General features: G+C 35.1%; 2 protein-coding genes across 2 annotated transcripts; both read left to right on the forward strand.

The window, feature by feature from the left end:
- The first annotated feature begins 10,750 nt into the window (after positions 1 to 10,750).
- On the forward strand, positions 10,751 to 15,495 carry LOC113040531 (uncharacterized). The gene is made up of 5 exons (XM_026198850.1): positions 10,751 to 10,873; positions 11,196 to 11,349; positions 14,787 to 14,859; positions 14,998 to 15,379; positions 15,477 to 15,495. The coding sequence occupies exons 1-5, from the start codon at positions 10,827 to 10,829 to the stop codon at positions 15,493 to 15,495; spliced, it is 675 nt and encodes a 224-aa protein (XP_026054635.1). The 5' UTR covers positions 10,751 to 10,826.
- A 1,034-nt stretch (positions 15,496 to 16,529) lies between these two features.
- LOC113039998 (G2/M phase-specific E3 ubiquitin-protein ligase-like) lies at positions 16,530 to 19,066 on the forward strand. Its single transcript, XM_026198183.1, has 4 exons — positions 16,530 to 16,698; positions 16,821 to 16,990; positions 17,306 to 17,520; positions 18,573 to 19,066. The coding sequence occupies exons 1-4, from the start codon at positions 16,555 to 16,557 to the stop codon at positions 18,803 to 18,805; spliced, it is 762 nt and encodes a 253-aa protein (XP_026053968.1). The 5' UTR covers positions 16,530 to 16,554; the 3' UTR covers positions 18,806 to 19,066.
- The last annotated feature ends 204 nt before the right edge of the window (positions 19,067 to 19,270 follow it).

A 19,270-nucleotide genomic window follows, 5' to 3' on the forward strand; every position in this document is an offset into this window, starting at 1 on the left:
AAAAAAAAAAAAAAAAAACTCATTCTGTATGATTTATAACCGTTTTGAAAAAATGGGGACATGGTTTATGTCCTCATAAGTCACCCTCTCCTTGTAATACCTGTGTCGTACCCATGCCATTATACAAAGTTGTGTCCTGAGAGAGAACAAGAGAACACATACACTACACGTACACATGAACGCTCTTTTCAAACAGAAGCTTATAACGCACTTTATCCATCACAGCATATAATGCCTACTAAAATTACAAATTTTATATAATTTTGTTTCAAATAAAGGGAAATTAAAAGTGAGTTTAATCCAAGCAGCTCTTGGATTAAAAATATCTTACAATAGTTTCGCATCCTTCTGAATGTGCTCCGCCTGTGTTTGCCATCTTGTTTTGACCATTAAAACATGTTAATTACAAAAACAAAAAGTTTGGTGTACTGTCTCTGGAAAAATCAACAGTGATTGATCAGCATTTATTTATGTATTGTAGACGTGATTACCTAGGCGAAGCAAAATTTGCTGAAATATAGGCTACAGTAAGACCGCCTGGTTGTCCATCAGATGCCTGACATAGTTGAGTTTGTTACTATAGCACAGTGTTGGGCAGGGCCGCGGGAAGTAATTTTGAACAGGGGGTGCTGTGAATTTTTTTTTTTTTTTTTTGACAAAAAACCTATGAGCCTATAGGCCTATTTAAAATACATTTTAAAAATAAATACATTTGGATTTACTACTTTATTGTCATACACTTCAGTGTACAGCCCGCCAGGGTCTGAAACGCACAGGATAAGTACTAAGGTGCTGCTGACCTACAACACGCATGCGCTGAGCCTTGATTACACGCAGAGGAGCAATGTTCATGCCTCTTGTTACTCTTCATAATGGCGGCATATGTGATTTGGAGAAGAATTGTTGAATAAAATCACTATTTTTGTTTTCTTTGCACAAAAACGTATTCTTGTAGCTTTGTAAAAGTGTGGTTGAAGCATTGATGTCACATGAACTGTTTTACTGATGTCCTAAGAATGATTCTGGGAACCTTTCAGTTGCATTGCAGCCTTTATGGAGGTTCAGAAATCACTCGCATTTTCATAAAAATATTAGGGATGCATCGGTTGACCTGTCATCAATCGGAAACCGGACGGTTTTTGCTTAAAATACGCGATTGGTAATCGGCCGGTCTTTGGCCTTTTTCCGGCCGATTTTTCCGGAAGTACGTCCGCGTACTCAGACTACATCTACATGAGGGTGAGTAATTAATGACATGTTTATTTTCGGGTGACCTAGCCATTTAAACACACCTGAACCAGCTAATCAATTTTAAAACAATAAAGTATTACTAGAAGTTCCAGGCAGGTGTGTTAGAGCTGAACTCCACAGAACACTGGCTTTCCTAGATCAGGTCTGGACACCCCTGCCTTGCATCAAAATGAATGGTTTTTGGGAAGCAAATGCATTCATAATATGTCCGTTTATAGTAATACCACATATTTTGTATTTATTGTATTAATAAACCTAATCTTATTCTATGTGTCTTTTTTGTCAATTTCTAATGGCCAGTGAGAGAATAATGTTTTAATACGAGGTTATGTTGAGTGCAGTTTTTCTTACCTGTGTAGTGGGCACCAAGAGGGTTTCATTGTCCAAGGACTCTTCTTCAGTATGCAAACATCTTCATAAGTTTTGTAGTGCGGATCCAGTTTGGCAAAGGTTGTTGATTCTAATGGGCCTATGGTAATTCTGGATGTATGTATTTTATGTATAATAAAAGTAAAGGTAAGTTTTATTTTTGGATAAACATTTTACTAATACTAATGATTACTAATGAATACTAATGGTTTTTGGCAGGTTTGTGCCGCTGAAGCTTAATGCATTTGGATTGAGGAATAAACTAGATGCAGAATCATAATTTGAGTTTGAGGTAAGGTATGTTATGGACATTGGCAAAATTATCATTTGTTTTGATGCATATTTTATTCTTATTTTTTTACTTTGTTGAACATCTAATTTGTCTAATCAAATGAGAAACTGATCGCATAAAACGTAACAAATCAGGAAATAAAGGCAATAAATTAAAATTAATGATGTATACTTCACTACCAATCAAAGGTTTTTAATAGAAGTATCTTCTGCTCATCAAGGATGCAATTATTTGATCAATAATACAGTAAAACATTGGAAACATTATTACAATTTAAATGAACGGTTTTGTATGTGAATATATTGTAAAATATAATTGATTTCTGTGATGCGCAGCTGAATTTTCAGCATCATTACTCCAGTCTTCAGTGTCACATGATCTTCAGAAATCATTCTGATATACTGATTTGCTGCTCAAGAAACATTTCTGATTATTATCAATGTTGGAAACCGTTGTGATGCTTCATATTTGTGTGGCAAACATTAAATATTTTATTTTTCAAAATTCTTTGATGAATAGAAAGCTCAAAAGAACAACATTTATTTAAAATATAAATGTTTTGAAATATTATGTCATTACTGTAACTTTTCATTAATTTAATGTATCCTTGTTGAATTAAATACATTTCTTAAAAATAAATAAATAAATAAAATAATTACTGACCCCAAACTTTGAACAGCAGTGTATTTTACCATATTATGTAGGAAATTCCTCTTTCTGTCCTTCTAGTTCAGACTCCCGGTCACAGGTTCACACTGATGTGTGTGTTTGCATGTTCATTATCTGGTTGAGAAAGGGGCTGTGTTTGAACGTGTGAACTACAGTAGCACGAGGCCGCTGGATCACGCCATCGGCTGCAGAAACACCTCAGTGGTGCTGACCTTACTGAAGAAAAGAGCCAAACTAGGTGAGACCAGCATCTGCACTTCCACTGGTTCCTGTGGATGGAAATCATGCCTTTTCGTATTATAAATCTTCATGTATTTGCTGTAAAATGTCCAGCAGGATGGGCATTTCAGTCAGAGGAGACTACATGTGGACTATATAGTTATTGTAGTTTCAAAATGTTTTAATGAAAAAAAGTAAAATACAGTGAAAAGAATTAGAAAAGAAAATAGACCATTGCTCATCAGTAACTAACGAGCATGTGATATATATTAGTCAATCATATCTTTCCTCCTGAAGCTCTTACATTATAGACCCTGCTGTTTGTGTGTGTGTGTGTGTGTGTGTATGCATGTTTATGTGGTTTATGAGGACAAAAATACACCATGAATCCACGTGTGTGTGTGTGTGTGTGTGTGTGTGTTTCCACCAGTGGTGGACAGTAACGGAGTAGCTTTACTTTGTTACTGTACTTAAGTATGCATGATCAACTAATCATAGTAATCAAAATATAAATGAAAATAAAGTGGCTGAAGTAGTCCCCCCCCCCCCAAAAGAAAAAGAGAGACTTTGTTGAAATACCTCTTTGAAACAGTTTAACTTATTGTCTTAAAATAGTTTAAATTAAAGAATTTAAAAAGAAATCACGAAAGACAAAAATAAATATTGATTCAGGATATTTGTTACAAAATATAATAATATCCTAATCATAAAAAAATAGCATGCAGGTAAACAAAAAAAAAAGGAGTTGAGAAAAATTTAAACTGAAAAAGAAGCAATACAGAACAAATAAAACAGGGAATATATAAATAAAAAATAGGAAAAAATAAAATAGATTTAATAGGGCCCTATCTATCACTCAGCCTTGATGTGCCCCCCAATTTGGGAACCACTGCTTTATTATTTTAAATGGATACATTAATCATGTTTATTATATATATTTTTTTATTAAAGTTGAACTAAGTTTACTAAATAATAATAAACTTGAATGGCTGCTTCACTTCTACATTAAAGGATATTTGTGTTGTTAAATATTTAATTTTATTTATACTATTTATAATTTTTGTCCAATTATTCAAATGTATTAAAATAGATACTGAATTAAATTACAAGTTAATTTCAAAATGCACCTACATTTCTTTTTCTTTTTTTTTTTTTTTTTTGCATTTTGTGTTTTTCAGTTGAATAAAATACCATTATATTACATTATATTATAATACCCCTTTATATTTCATCATTGAGGATTTCCTAAAAAAAAAAAAAAAATCTCGTGTACCTAGTCTCGTGTCTCATCACACCCCTAGTGTTTACATCATGTTGAGAAGACGCTGTGTTCAAGGATACCACAGAAATACAACTCAAACCTTTTGTTGTGTGCATGTCATTTTACCAAGGACTGCTTCTCTAATCTTGGCTTTTATCTTCGTTGGCTTCCAATCTTCTTAATTTGGTCTAACAAGCACTCCGAGCCACAACCTGTAAGTATTACGATTGATACTTTGTGTACATTTTCAGTTGAGTGCTCAAAAAAAAAAAAAATTGTGCTAATATGTGACGTAAACCTATTGCAGCTTTAGGTTTCCAGGTGAAGTACAATATTACTGTCCTACTTTGAAGTATTTCTGATAATTCGCTGTGAACCCACTCTTTCCTAAGAATGTGTTGATTATTGTAGACTGATGTTGTTCTAATGACTTCGTTTAATAATAATGTAGTGTAGCACACAGACTGTATTATCGTTGTGAAATTGCTGTTTAATTTGCTGCAACGGCAGTTAAGGGGTTAACACAGGAAAGATGAGGGACTGTTAGGCTAGTGCTCCTGTGATATAGCTGTTCTGTGTTCTGATTAAAAGAAGACAGCGCCTTTTGTCTGTCATTCTTCAAACATTACAGTAGACATATTTTGGTTTACAAACTGTATTGTTTCATCAGCTAGTCACTGTTAAATTACTAAGTATAAGAATGATCCCTTTCTGTATTGTTGCCAGCAAAGTTTTCTCAGTCCTCCAGAAGTATTCATGACCGTGGGAAGAAAAGGCACAACAGACACAAAATTTGGGCATACCCTCACTTCAAATATTTTCTTAATTGTCTTACACTGGGTATATACTGTATAAGGAAACAATAAGGGTGGTACAGCCCTTTAGGCCAATAAGATATAGAGTACATATGTGTTGAGTATGAGCCAAAACAACAAGTTAGCTGAGGTAAAGCATATGATCAGAAAATACTAGACATATAAGGAATAATACTGGTAGTGGGACAAACTAAACCCAGTAACTTGGGCCTACAGAGGTCCCCCACCATTCTTGACCAGTTGAACTCTGTGTATCATCTGTGCATGCATGCATGTATAAAGAAATATAGGACTAGAGAAAAGAGAACACAGATGGGAGGAGGGAAAGAACAGAGGGAAAGAAAGGGAGGGCAGGAGTAAGAAAGGAGATGAGATCACTCACAATAAAACAATAACAGAAAACATCTGGAAGGAAGTGTAGTTTTTCAGTCTCTTTTTCACCAAGTGTGGTTTTTTTTTTTTTTTTTAGCTCACAGTTAAGCTGTGGGAACGATTCGCTTGCATAAGTGTTTTTGCATTTTATGTCATAAGAACAGATTGGAGCACATCAGAGCAGAGTAGGCTTGAGGAAGGGAGGCGTTCGCTCTGAACTTGCTGGGAACTAATAATTTCCTAATCATTGGCAAAGGACTCTAATATTGAATGTATATTCTGAGAAAATTACAATGTTTTCTGACCTTAGTTGCATCATAATTGAATAGTGACATGTAGCCTTGATGTTTTCATGCCAGTATTCTCACTAAACGTGATGTTTGAGGGCCTTTAATAAAGTAAATGTACAGATTCAGTAAGGGCTACTTTTATTATTTACTAAGAAAATAAAACTACACACTCAAAAAAATGAAATGTAGCTGGTGTTGGTCCAAAGAATATAACTATGTGTAAATTAAATGATACAGTTAAGTTTGTTTGTCAAAATTAAAAAAGTTATGTTGCTAAAATTAGAAAACATATTTTTTCCAATTTACACAGCTTACTTAAAGGGTTAGTTCGCCCAATTTGCTAAATTATGTCATTAATAACTCACCCTCATGTTGTTCCAAACCCGTAAGACCTCCGTTTATTTTAGGAACACAGTTTAAAGGGGGGGGGGGGGGGGGGGGGTGAAATGCTCATTTTCAATAAATCTCCTTTTAATCGAGTACCTATAGAGTAGTACTGCATCCTTCATATCTCCAAAAAGTCTTTAGTTTTATTATATTTATAAGAGAAAAATAGTCTGTGCCGTTTTTTTTTTTCGGAAAAACACGAGCCGCTGGAGACGTGACGTGTGGGCGGAGCTAAAGAATCACGAGCGCGAGTAGGCTTTTGCGTTGAGAGCGTTTGGAAGTTGTGAGATTACCGTGAGGAAAAGAAAAACATCATCCAAAACAAACCTTGGCTAACTGTCAGATTCAGCGTATATTTATGATCCAGAATCAGATCCTGAGGCTGAAACTGAACGAGAGCAGCAGCAGCAACGACTACAACAGCATCTCTATGTGGTATGTATTGAAACTGTATATATTTGCTTATGTAACCCCTCTCTCCCGGGTCCTTTCTGACGCTCCTCGCATTCGCTCCAAGCAGGGCTCGAACCCGGGTCTCCTCTAACAAGGAGGCTAAATGGCTACAGCCACTAGCGTCTGTTGCTAGTGCGTCTCTTGAGATCGGGGAGGTTTACCTGCACAGCACTACTCGCTGGCCTGCGTTACACTTAGCGGTTTTGGAAAATGACCAAGTTCCACTTTATGTCGTCTTTTTTTTTTCTTTAAAGGTGTACAAGGTTTACTTGATGTGCTTACGCGCCGATAGCCAAGTTAACAACACAGAGATATTTGAAGCAGTTTTACTCACCGCCTGCGGTTCCAACACACGATCGTGACCCTTTTTCGCTGGGACTGCATTATCCTTAAGAAATAAACGATATGCAAATCCGGCGTCAAACTGGGCCTAGTTTGTAAAACAAGCATCTTCGAAATGCAGGGAACAAACAAAAACACTTGCACAACACCGTTGATGCTCTGTAAAAATAAACTCCATCCACTAGTCCCTTAATGCTGTTTTTTTTTTTTTGGTAATCTGTGCAGGGTTGTCTTGCCCTCGCAACCAAAAACACACTTCTTTTGTGACATTTCGCTCTAACTCTGATCAGTGAATGTTTGTTGTGCTCTCAGTGCTCTGCTATAAGGGAGCGCGCTCTTCCGGGAGAAGTGCCCTTATGACCCATATAAGCAAATACCGCTCCATCTAACGTCACACAGACCCATACTTGAAAAAAAACTTTCAAAAACTTGTGACAAACCGGAAGGAGTATTTTTGGAACAAAAATACTCCTTCAAATGTACAACTTAATTTTTGAAACTGTCCATGTTTAGCATGGGAATCCAACTCTTTAATGGTGTAAAAAACTCAGTATGCATGAAATAACTTTTCACCCGCCCTTTAATATATTTTAGATTTAGTCCGAGAGCTCTTAGTCCCTCCATCGAAACTGTGTGTACGGTCTTCTGTCCATGTCCAGAAAGGTAATAAAAACATATTTCAAAGTAGTCCATGTGACATCAGAGGGTCAGTTAGAATTTTTTGAAGCATCGAAAATAAATTTTGGTCCAAAAATAGCAAAAACTACGACTTTATTCAGCATTGTCGTGTCTCCTGTGTCTGTTGTGAGAGAGTTCAAAAACAAAGCAGTTTGTCATATCCGGTTCGTGAACGAATCATTCGATGTAACCAGATCTTTTTGAACCAGTTCACCTAATCAAACTGAATCATTTTAAACGGTTCACGTTTAAAAGGAGCTGATGATACTGCACATGTGTGATTCAGCGTGAAGCAAACCGACACACAGATCGTCTGAACCGAACTGATTCTGTGCTAATGTTACGAGGCCAGGCTGAAGGCTTGCAATCATCGCCAATGAAGCCATTACGTCGAGCGCAAAAGAACCGGTGAACCGTTTTCATCAACCGGTTTATTGAATTGAACTGTCAAAAAGAACTACTGGTGATCCGAAAACCAATGCAACCAATTCTTGACTTCAGAACTGAAGATGAACACCGAGCCGAGCCAGATAATGACTCGTTCACGAGTCAAGAACCGGTTGCATCTGTTTTCGGATCACCAGTAGTTCTTTCTGACAGTTCGATTTAATAAACCAGTTTGGTCGGGTTCAGGCTTAATTTATATCATCTTACGTGCTCGGGCTCGCGCTCCAGTTTGCGAGGTAAACGAGCAGTCATGTGATGAATTTAGATTAGCGCGAGAAAGATGGAGGCTTGCCTCTGGCGATTCTGTTTTGGATGCACCAGCAACTAAAGCAAAGTCTTTTACATTCACAGTTCACAGTTATACTAAATTAACATTAGAATTGTAAACCGAAAAAAAAAAAAAATCTACGAAATCAACAAGTGAAACAAATGTGAGCTTTCACAATTCCTTAGGAAAATTAATAATTTTACAAACCTAACTAAATAACTGACGTTTTTTTTTTTTTTTTTTTTTTACTGCACGTATATCAACAAACTTCTGAAATTGATGTGAACGTTATCTTTTTTTTTATAAAAACACGAAAAAAAAAGAAACGCAGCTGGTTTATATATTATATTATATATATATATATATATATATATATATATATATATATATATATATATATATATATATATATATATATATATATATTAAAAAAATGGCAAGCCGTTCAGGAATTAATTATATATATATAATATGAAGTCTGAATATATATAGAATGAAAGTTTGAATATATATAGAATGAAAAGCTGAATATATAAAATGAAAGTCTGAATATATGGAATGAAAGTCTGAACATATAATGAAAGTCTGAATATATGGAATGAAAATCAGAATATATATAGAATGAAAGTCTGAATATATAAAAGGAATTTCTGAATATATATATATATATGGAATGAAAGTCTGAATATATAGAATGAAAGTGTCACTGGCCTCACTGTTTTAATGGATCCAGTTATCCAGCCGCTAAACACTTCCACAATAAACTCCACGAAGGTGCAATTTATGAAGTTTAATCATGAAAAGTGTGAAACTACAAAGAGAAAAATACACAAACATGAATTTCACAAAAATAGATAAATCAATTAAAAATGAGCATTCACAAACACATAAGGCAAAGAACCAACAACAATACAGTTGAATCAACAGGATAGATTGATACTTTGCAAGCTTGAGTAGAAAAAGATAACAAACATGCTGAATTAAATGCTACATTGCATAGCACAAGAATAAATAACTCAATGCTCACTTAACAAAATCAAACAGTCACTTACAGATATAGCATTTCAAAAGGCTTTGATAAACGACATGAAGATGGATGTCTGCAACCACATGGAGTACCTTGCACAACTAAACCACTGAAGGAATATGGCCTACTTCCTCTTTAAAACAGGAAACCATTGGAAAACCCCAAAATAAGTATCAAAATAAAAGTCCTTGTTGAAATCGAAGTTTAAAGTCCAGCACAGAAAGTCTGAATATATAAAACGAATTTCTAAATATATATGGAATGAAAGTCTGAATATATGAAACGAATTTCTGAATATAAAAAACGAATTTCTAAATATATATGGAATGAAAGTCTGAATATATAGAATGGAAGTCTGAATATATAAAATTAATTTCTGAATATATATGGAATGAAAGTCTTAATATATAAAACGAATTTCTGAATATATATAGAATGGAAATCTGAATTTCTGAATATATAGAATGAAAGTCAGAATATATAAAACGAATTTCTGAATATATAGAATGAAAGTCTGAACATATAAAACGAATTTCTGAATATATAGAATGTAAATCTGAATATATAAAACGAATTTCTGAATATATAGAATGTAAATCTGAATATATAAAACGAATTTCTGAATCTATAGAATGAAAGTCTGAATGTGTAAAACGAATTTCTGAATCTATAGAATGAAAGTCTGAATATATAAAACGAATTTCTGAATATATAGAATGTAAATCTGAATATATAAAACGAATTTCTGAATTTATAGAATGAAAGTCTGAATATATAAAACGAATTTCTGAAGTTTTCAGCGCCATCATGTGTTATTCATCTACTATTTTACACATTTTTAGCAATGAGCGAGTCCGCACGAAATTTAGTAACAGCAATTTTAGCAACGATCATGTAATTAACACCCTGGCGAATGCGTGTATGAGCCAAAATACTGGCATCCGTCCTCAACATCGTTCTACTGATGAAGAAATGTATTCGCTATTTCACCGCGGAAGAGCGAATGCGGTGAACTTCACAGCCCAGGACGTTCTTGCTTATCAAGCAAACATTACAGAAAGAAACTTGCCTTCTACCTCACAGGGACCACCCACAGCTATCTACAATCTTCGCCCGTTCACTCGAAAGGGCCCTAGACATAAGAGGTAAGAACAAAATTAATTGGAGTGATAAGAGTTTTTGTCATAGAAAATTCTGAAATATCGGTGAAATGTGTTTAGTATGATTTCAGATGTAGACAATTGTACATCTTTAAATGTAATATACATTAATTAGGCTTAAGTAGTTAAACTTTGGAATTAGTAGTTTTTGGGTTTTTCACTGCTGTAGTAATGAAATATGGTTGTGCAAAAAATGTTGTCTATAAACTAGAAAATATATATATATAATTCTTAATATCAACTACATTTTACAATAAATCAATTTAACACAGCTTCCAATTTATAAACAGAAAATATAACTTAATATAAAGTACATACATATTTAATTGAATTGAATATGTTGATTTTCTTTAATGTTAAGGTTTCAGGCACTAGGCAGTTTACGTCCGGTGGCTCAGTCTTTCACCAAAGTTATTCTCCTGCCAGACCAAACATCTACACATGTGCCAAGAAAGCTTGGCTTTTTGAAAATGGTCATATAAAATCTGCCTTAGAATTTGGCTGTGACTGGGACGCCGACAAAGTTATGCAGACTATAACATCAGCCTTCCAGCCAGTTGTGGAGGGATGCAGGTAAACGTTAGCTGTGTTTAATCACATTTACTACTTATTTTATATTTTTGCAGTAATAATAGTAATATAATGTGCTTTGATAAATATCCCTTGTTGTGATATGTAACAAAATTAACAAAATATTGGATTTTGCCAATGCATTATGGTTGTAAATATCTAATTCTTTTAAATTTATATTAACTGACCAACTGATAAACTGACAGTATAAAAATTTGAATGTGTAGACAAATGGTGTATTGAAAACAAACCTTTCCATGTACTGTTGTGTGGTTTTCTAGCTTCAAAATAAGTTTCATATACAGTGTGTTTTTTATTTCATCAGATTACAAATCTTGATGTTGTGCCACAACAAATTAGTGGAGCCATCCCTGACTTCTAAACAGACTTTAGGCGGAGACCTTCTGAAAAAACTTTTTCATCAGAAGTCCATTTATGTCAGGCCTGACAAGGTCATTTTAAGTGAAGAGAAAGAATATGTAAGTAAGAATTTTTTTATATAGGAAATATCAATTCATATTTCAAAACATTTCTTTTGACATTAAGTGTAATAATCAAATTAGACTTTTGTTTGCACAAGGACAACAGTTGGTCTGCACCACAACGAGATCTGAACTCACCATCATCAAGTGCATCTGTGATTACATGAATGAACTGAGACAGACTAAATCAAGAAGAACTGTGACAACACCTTGAAGATGCTTGAAGAAACTCACCTGCAAAACTACTTGCAAGTGTACCAAGGACAAACGCTGTTGAAACACAAACTCTAATATGATTTAGTTAATAGTAGTAAATTGTTAAATTTAATTTTTTCATAATTTTTGCAAGCATCCAAAATTTACAGCATTTTTGTTAGATCTTTGTTCAAGCATATTTGAGATGTTGCCACAGTTCTTCTGTATTTAGTCTTCTGGTTTCTTCTTTTTCTCCAATCGCACATGGACTTGGTGATGTGAGATCACATCTCTTTGTGGTGCACCAGATGTTGTTAGACTCCTTGTGCATACATAATTCAATTCAATTCAAGTTTATTTGTATAGTGCTTTTTACAATCCAAATCGTTACAAAGCAACTTTACAGAAAATTATGTTTCTACAATACAGTATTTACTAGTAGCTTATAAGTGGTGACTGTCAGTTTGTGCACGTATTACAGGATTTGTAGAAAAATTAATACAAGACGTAGTCAGACAGATGATGAACATTATTAATATTATTAATAATTATTATATGATGCAGTCACACTTGTAGCAATATTTGTTAGTTCTGTGTGTGGAGTCAGGGTTAGCATCATCTGAGGTCCTCTGAGGGTCAGCATCATCTCTTCTCAGGTGTTCTGGATCCAGACTGGAGCTTGTGTAAATCCTAGTTACCACGGGATGAAGATCCCATTAGAAACAGAGAAACAAATAGAGACATCAATAGTGTAGCTGCTGTTCCAACCAAGTAAAATTAATTAGTTTAACCCAAGCTAAAGAATAAAAATGCGCATTTGATCAGATGCAACTACACTCACAATTTAAGATGCATTATTCAATGGCTAAAGAGATTATCTAGATTTAAACAGAGAGAGTGTGTCTGAACCCCTAACATTATCAGAAAGGCTATTCCAGAGTTTGGGAGCCAAATGTGAAAAAGCTCCACCTCCTTTAGTGGACTTTGCTATCCTAGGAACTACCAAAAGTCCAGCGTTTTGTGACCTTAGGCACCCTAAGGTCACAAAACGCTGGACTTTTGGTAGTTCCTAGGATAGCAAAGTCCACTAAAGGAGGTGGAGCTTTTTCACATTTGGCTACCAAACTCTGGTGATCGGTTGTAACGTAACACCCAGAGACATAAATCACAATGGATTATTACAATTAATGCCAAAAGAAACGTAAACAATACTTCTTATATAAAATTATTTTCCCTATAGACTCACAAAAGCAAAACATTAAGATTGTATATATTTTTTGGGGATGATATACAGTACTGTATACAGTGGCGGTTCTACATTGAAATACACCCTGGGCGAGACCCCTTTCGAGCGCCCCCCCAACCCCCCCCCCCCCCCCCCCCACACACACACAAAAAAAAATTGCAAACAAAGTTCTGCACAAACAGCAATATTTTATTAGAACAACTGTTTTCATATGATGTGAGATCATTGCATGCATGTATCCAATTTGCCATTCCTGCACTTGTTAAATTGATGTTCCTCTTGGAAAACAATTTGCAGTAGAAGCAAAAGAGGCTGTTGTTCTTAATTGAATAAATCAGCCAACTTCTTGCCATCATTTCACCACTTACTAATGTCTTCTTAAAATATTAGTAGTGGCAACTTCTCCCATTACTCTCATTCCTACGGAAAACAAAGCCAGGTGGCACTTTACTTGGTCCTCTGTGAACCAGCTCAGTCCGAATCCTGTCAGTCAGATGTGAGGGCCAGTGGGGCTCAGTGGGGGTTCAGCTCCAGGCATTTCTATCAGACAGCATATTGGCATATTACTCAAAACACATAGCAGTGAAAAACCCCCATGTCATCACATTGTTTAGAGCATAGAAACAAATAGTAAAAAAAATACATTGAAAAATTATATTTTATTCACGCTATGCTATGGTCACTGGGACTCAGTTGTTTAAAAAAATAAAATGATTTTAAATTATATGTATAGGCAAAAACAAAAACTTTTTGGGTTTCAGGATATTTTTCAACCAAAATTTGTATATCAATCTAACTTTCATGGAGGTGCCATTAGGTTACTGCCTCAAATTATACGCATGACACACTTTTAGTTATGACTTGTAAAACTATACTTAGGAAACTATACTTAGCATACTGTGTAGCAAATAAAATGCCGTTGGTTATTTACAGGGCCTAATGTTAAACCAACTGATGGAAATGATAACTGAACTTTTAACAGTTTTATTGCAAAGCACAATATTATAAATTAGATCTCGTGATTGAGTTGAAACCAAATTATTGTTGTATAAGCATTGCAAGCAAGCATCATAGCAAAAAGGCTAACACAGAGTTATACCCACCACCAATTAACATTAGCCCTTCATTCATGAAATGGATACTGTAATCATACAGAGACAATAGTTGCATACCTTTATCTTTTGCTCGTTTCTCCTCTTCTTCTTTTCTTTTTTTTTTCGAAATTGGGCACCTGGCTTTGACCTTTTCTTCTCCATCTCTGTTTATTTGGCACTCGACAATCAACAGATTTCCCATCCCCCCAACTGTCACTCAGGACCAGAAGTCAAGACTAAACCAATTCACCTTGATGACCGCATAATCGTTTTGTATTACCTAGTTTCATTTGCAGGAACTATAGGCCTGTATTATAACATTATGAATGAAATGTGCGTTATTTGGAAGAAAGTCGAGGTGTGTGACTGACTTTAGCCTATTATTAATTATTTTACTAGTGTGGATCCCCCGTCCCCGTCCACCCCCGCCCTGCCCGTTCCATTTGAGAGAGACCCAGAGGTGAAATGTCGCACGCGCCTCTTGCCCCAACCCCTTACACTTCTCTCACAACACAAAACTTCAGTGGATATTTTCAGCAAGCAGGGGCGCCGGCAGCTGCAGGGAGCGCCAATTTGCCAATTCCACACACAGTGAAATTATACAAATGACGAAAAACCGCTTCGCGACACAGAGGATTTTTTGTTTATCTGCTCGTGCTGCCGCCCCCAATGTGTCACGAAAAAATGACGCCCCGGGCGGCTGCCCGGTTTGCCCGTGCCTAAAACCGCTACTGACTGTATATAACAGAGGACAATGGCAATACTGTATTTTATTTTGGTACTAGTATGTTGTGACAATTAAAACAAATGTTTGCTTTGTTGTTAACATAGTGTATTGGAAGCATGATACATTTACTAAAATTATTATTATAAATGTATTTATTTGCTTCAATTGACAGTCATGTTCTGATGAAGACAGTAGCAACACAAACAATAATGATTTCAAAGAAACAGCGGATCCTGACAAATGTGGTAAATACTTTTTCATTTTTATTTTAAATCTACTACATAATGTAATGTTGAAGATATAAATGTGTTCTGTTGCTTAAACTCTCATATAAGTGAAATCCTAATAAAAAATTAACCAACTATTCTTCCTTGTTTTTACAGTCATTGGTAGTGTGCCTGACATTTCCAAAGAAGTTGTTTCAGCCATCTCCACTGTTGAAGTCCAGTGTCTCTCCAGGAATACCCCTTCCATCTCTGGTGGAGATGAAGTAATTTGGTGTATTGACACTAAAGATATTTGCAACAATTCACCACCCATCTCAGCTGACAACCTCACCATGTCTTCTGTTGCTGCTGCCATGACTATTGATGAGACTCCTACCTTGTCTAGTGGAACATCTGCCATCTCTAGTGGCTACACCCACATCTTTTCTATTGGTCCCACTATCAGTGGCACTGGACACACAATATGCTTCTCTGCTAGCAACACCACTGAGGCATCCCATAGTCCCACCCAAACCAATGCACCCAGCACAACCTACAGGTACATGTTCTTTTTATACAGGATTGTCATGGTCATGGTTTAACGTCAGTAGGCCTTGTTTACAGTAACAATTAGTATTCTAACAATGTTGTGTTAGAATAGACACTCAGCAGTAGACAATGTTATTATTACATCTAGGATGTTTCTTGTCCTGTAGTAATGCAGCTATTTCTGTTAACATCATATATGTACTTAAACATTGTTCATTATAAAATATTGATATATTACATTTTTTAGTACATACCTTGAACTATTTGAGGAAAAATACCTCTCCTATGACGCTGATCTCCAGGAAGCCATTTCAAGGTCCTTAGAGTCCAGCACAAATGAGAGGTCAGTAGAAGATGTTATGTAGAAATGTTTAATTCTAATGTATCATAGCAATAGCTTAATTTTCTAGACTCGTAGCAATAAACAGGCTACCACCTAAATGGTTCAGAAATATATTTATGTGTGCACAATGTTGTTGTTTTTTCTTTATTTCATATCAAATCTTGTCTTTGGTTATTTTTTCTGCAATATTAATAATATTGTTTTCATTTAATAAATTGTTGTCATGGTGTAAAAGTGTATAAAATATATAAAATAAAAATATATATTTTTTGTATGTTACATTATGGGCGAGTTACCATTGTCATTTTTGTATTGTTTTATTGTTTATTAATGTTTCAGTGATTCAAGGATGACTTTAGAGAGAATAATGGAGCAGATTGGTTCGAGAGTAAATAATGACAGTATTGTGCGGTTCAATATCATAAGAAGAAATGTGTGGGATGGAACATCCAGAGCAATGGGCAGATCCAATTTTTCACCCGAGAAAAAGGTGGATGTTAAGTTTACTGATGACTATGGACATCTGAGGGTGCTGTGGACAATGGAGGACCTACTCTGGAGTTTTTCCGACTCTGTCTACATGAAATCAAGGACAAAATTGGCATCTTTGAAGGACCATCTAATGCTAAAGTCCTCACATGCAACTCCAAAGGTACACTATTTATAAATTCATATTGATGTCAAGTAAATATTTCTTTTGGATTCCTAAATATGTTGTACCTCAAATTATTTAGTAGGAAATGTAAGAATCTTCAAATGTTGTACTTACAATGACAATGATGTTTTAATTTCATTTGATAATAGCAATGAAAGACAATGCATACTTCTATGCTGGCCAGATCATGGCAATGTCAATTGCCTATGGGGGGCAGAGTCCATGTTTCCTGTCTGAACTCATGTATGAGTGTCTTCAAAAGGGCCCTGACAATGTAAAGGTCAAAACTAAAGATATTACTGATGAAGAAACAAAGTCACAGTTGCAGTCGGTAGGCATATTTGAATTTAATTATATTTTATTTTGATATAAATTATTATTTTTGCATGCACTCATTAACATTGACGTTACAGCTAATAGTTTTTTTTTTTTTTTTTTTATATATATTTTTAGATCTTACAGGCCCAGACTGATTCACAACTACAAGATGCAGTTGCACAGGCTGCTAGCTTAATCAGTCCTGGTGGTCACAATGTACGCATAACACTGGAAAACAAACAGGAGACTGCTTTGGATCTGGCTCATTGGTATGTCCTTCAGCGGACCCGTGCACCATTTGAAAGGTATGTTTATATCTGAACACATAATGTAATTTTACTTTGTCAGAAAAATTAAATATAGTGTAATGGCTTTAAAATACAAAAGATAGAAGAGGAAAGCATGTACAAAAAACAAAAAAGTTTTTGAGTTGCTAACAAAGTGTGCCTACAATATAAGAAAATTGAATGATTGACCTCAACTTCCATGTTATAGTGCACCGCAACAGGAGGACATAATAATTCAGTGTGGAACCTCATATAATTAAAAATGAAGAATTCTAGTGCTAGATGTTTCAAATCACATAAACTACACATTACAGCGTGTTTCCTTTTTATTAGGTTCAGAGATGGCTTAACGTCTCTGGGTGTCCTAGATGCTCTCCAAAACTATCCTGTTCAGTCAAAGTGCCTTTTTGTGAAGGCTGAAAAGGCCTTAACCGCAAATGATGTGGAGAATCTCTTCCAAATCATTCATTCTGAAAGAGGGAGTAATGCATTTCAAGCAGAGTGCCGGACCCTGGCTTTCTGGCAAGACTATCTTCAGGATGCTGAAAGTAAGTTTAGTATTTCACACAGGTTTCAACGCAGTCCGTTATTTTCAAAATTGTTTTTGGCTCCATAATAGTGGTACATGACAATGGTGGGAAAATATATATTTATAGTGCAATGTTTGAATTGGTGTTTATGTACTATAAATTCATTAATATAACATTTAAAGCTAATTTTGCCAAAAGTATTGGGTCATCCCCTTTCAATTAACATGTATGACTTCTTTAGTAATATCCATGAGTGCAAATCTTAATATTAAAGTATAAAATGATATTCTAGGAAATGTTGTGCTTCTAATTTTATAGCAACAGTTTGGACAGGACCCTTTCTATTCTAACATGGCAATGCTTGTGTATAAGGCAAGGTTCAAAAAGAAATTATTGATTGAGTCAGTGTGGAAGAACTTGACTGGTCTGCATAAAGCTAACTCCAAATCCTAGCTGAACACCTTTAGTGTGACTTTAAAATGCAGACCTTGGGCCAAAAACTCATCACCAAACACCAGTGACTTGTATATATGGGTACATTCATTCAGACACTTCCCAAACTGTTGCAACAGAGATCGCAATCAACTTTTAAATACATGAATTATGTTTCCATCTTTGTTGCCAAAGTTTTGGAAGTGCATTTTTCTGTTCTACAGAAGGGGGTGTCCAAATATGTTTGTCCATATAGTGAATTTACATGTCACTGGTGTTTGGTGATGAGTTTTTGGCTCAAGGTCCACATTTAAAGTCACACCAGAGATGTTCAGCTGGGATTTGGAGTTAGCTTTATGCAGACCAGTCAAGTTCTTCCACACTGACTCAATCAATCATTTCTTTTTGAACCTTGCCTTATACACAGAGGCTTGGAGAAAGATTATTTGCTACAGTCTTCACCAACTCCTATCTTTTATTCTGCTAAATGGCTCTTTATACTCACCAGACTGTTGTTAGTGTTCCATGTGACATTATGAGCAACCCTTTCAAATATAACTACTCTTATAACAATTTAGCATTACTCCAGTGGTATCATTTAACATAGACATGTGGTACTCTTTTTTGTTATTTTACAGTTGAAAACAATGTCTCTCTGGAGGATGTTCTTGTTTTCTTCACTGGATGTGACAGCATTCCAGCACTGGGTTTCTCTCCAAAGCCAAGACTTGAGTTCATTACCTTTTCCCGATTTCCAGTGGCAAATACTTGTGAAAATATTCTACGCATACCAGTTCATGCAGTGTACACTGCTTTCAGATCTGACATGGATTTTGCAATACGTAATTCACCAGGATTTGGAAGAGCGTGAGAGGTAATATTTTTGAGGCATGTAGAGCTTGAGTTAAGTTAGATTGTTTATGCTATTGCTGTTATTTCACTATGTTATTCATTGATACCAACATTCTGTATTTAGTGTAACAACACATGAAAGAACAATAAAAGGAATTGAGGTTCTTCATTACATTTTAAGATCTATTCCAAGCTATATGTTCCAGTCTTCGAACCTGAACAGCCATGTTCCCGGTTTCATTGTTATGACAGAATTATTATTTCTTTATAGGCTGTGTATGGCTTTCTTTTAAATAAATGTTTTTCTGTTCTTACTTTTTGTGCAATGGCTTATATTTTTTTTTGTCTACAGTGGTGGAACTTGTGCATCCAAGACTTTTTAATGTAACATTTATTCTCATTTTATATAATATACTGTAGTTAGAAAATTACACTACACAAAACTACATAAAATGAATCTATTTAATAACTTAAAATACAGGTT

This window comes from Carassius auratus, chromosome 22 (assembly GCF_003368295.1).
Source record: "Carassius auratus strain Wakin chromosome 22, ASM336829v1, whole genome shotgun sequence".
Taxonomy (NCBI): domain Eukaryota; kingdom Metazoa; phylum Chordata; class Actinopteri; order Cypriniformes; family Cyprinidae; genus Carassius; species Carassius auratus.

What these genes read in the sequence shown, in the direction of transcription:
- LOC113040531 (XM_026198850.1), top strand. Translation starts at nt 10,827, where the DNA reads ATGCAGACTATAACATCAGCCTTCCAGCCAGTTGTGGAGGGATGCAG. An exon ending in CCAGTTGTGGAGGGATGCAG is followed by an intron (nt 10,874 to 11,195) that starts GTAAACGTTAGC and finishes TTATTTCATCAG; the next exon opens with ATTACAAATCTTGATGTTGT. An exon ending in AGCGGATCCTGACAAATGTG is followed by an intron (nt 14,860 to 14,997) that starts GTAAATACTTTT and finishes TTGTTTTTACAG; the next exon opens with TCATTGGTAGTGTGCCTGAC.
- LOC113039998 (XM_026198183.1), top strand. Translation starts at nt 16,555, where the DNA reads ATGGCAATGTCAATTGCCTATGGGGGGCAGAGTCCATGTTTCCTGTCT. An exon ending in ACCCGTGCACCATTTGAAAG is followed by an intron (nt 16,991 to 17,305) that starts GTATGTTTATAT and finishes CCTTTTTATTAG; the next exon opens with GTTCAGAGATGGCTTAACGT. An exon ending in CTATCTTCAGGATGCTGAAA is followed by an intron (nt 17,521 to 18,572) that starts GTAAGTTTAGTA and finishes GTTATTTTACAG; the next exon opens with TTGAAAACAATGTCTCTCTG.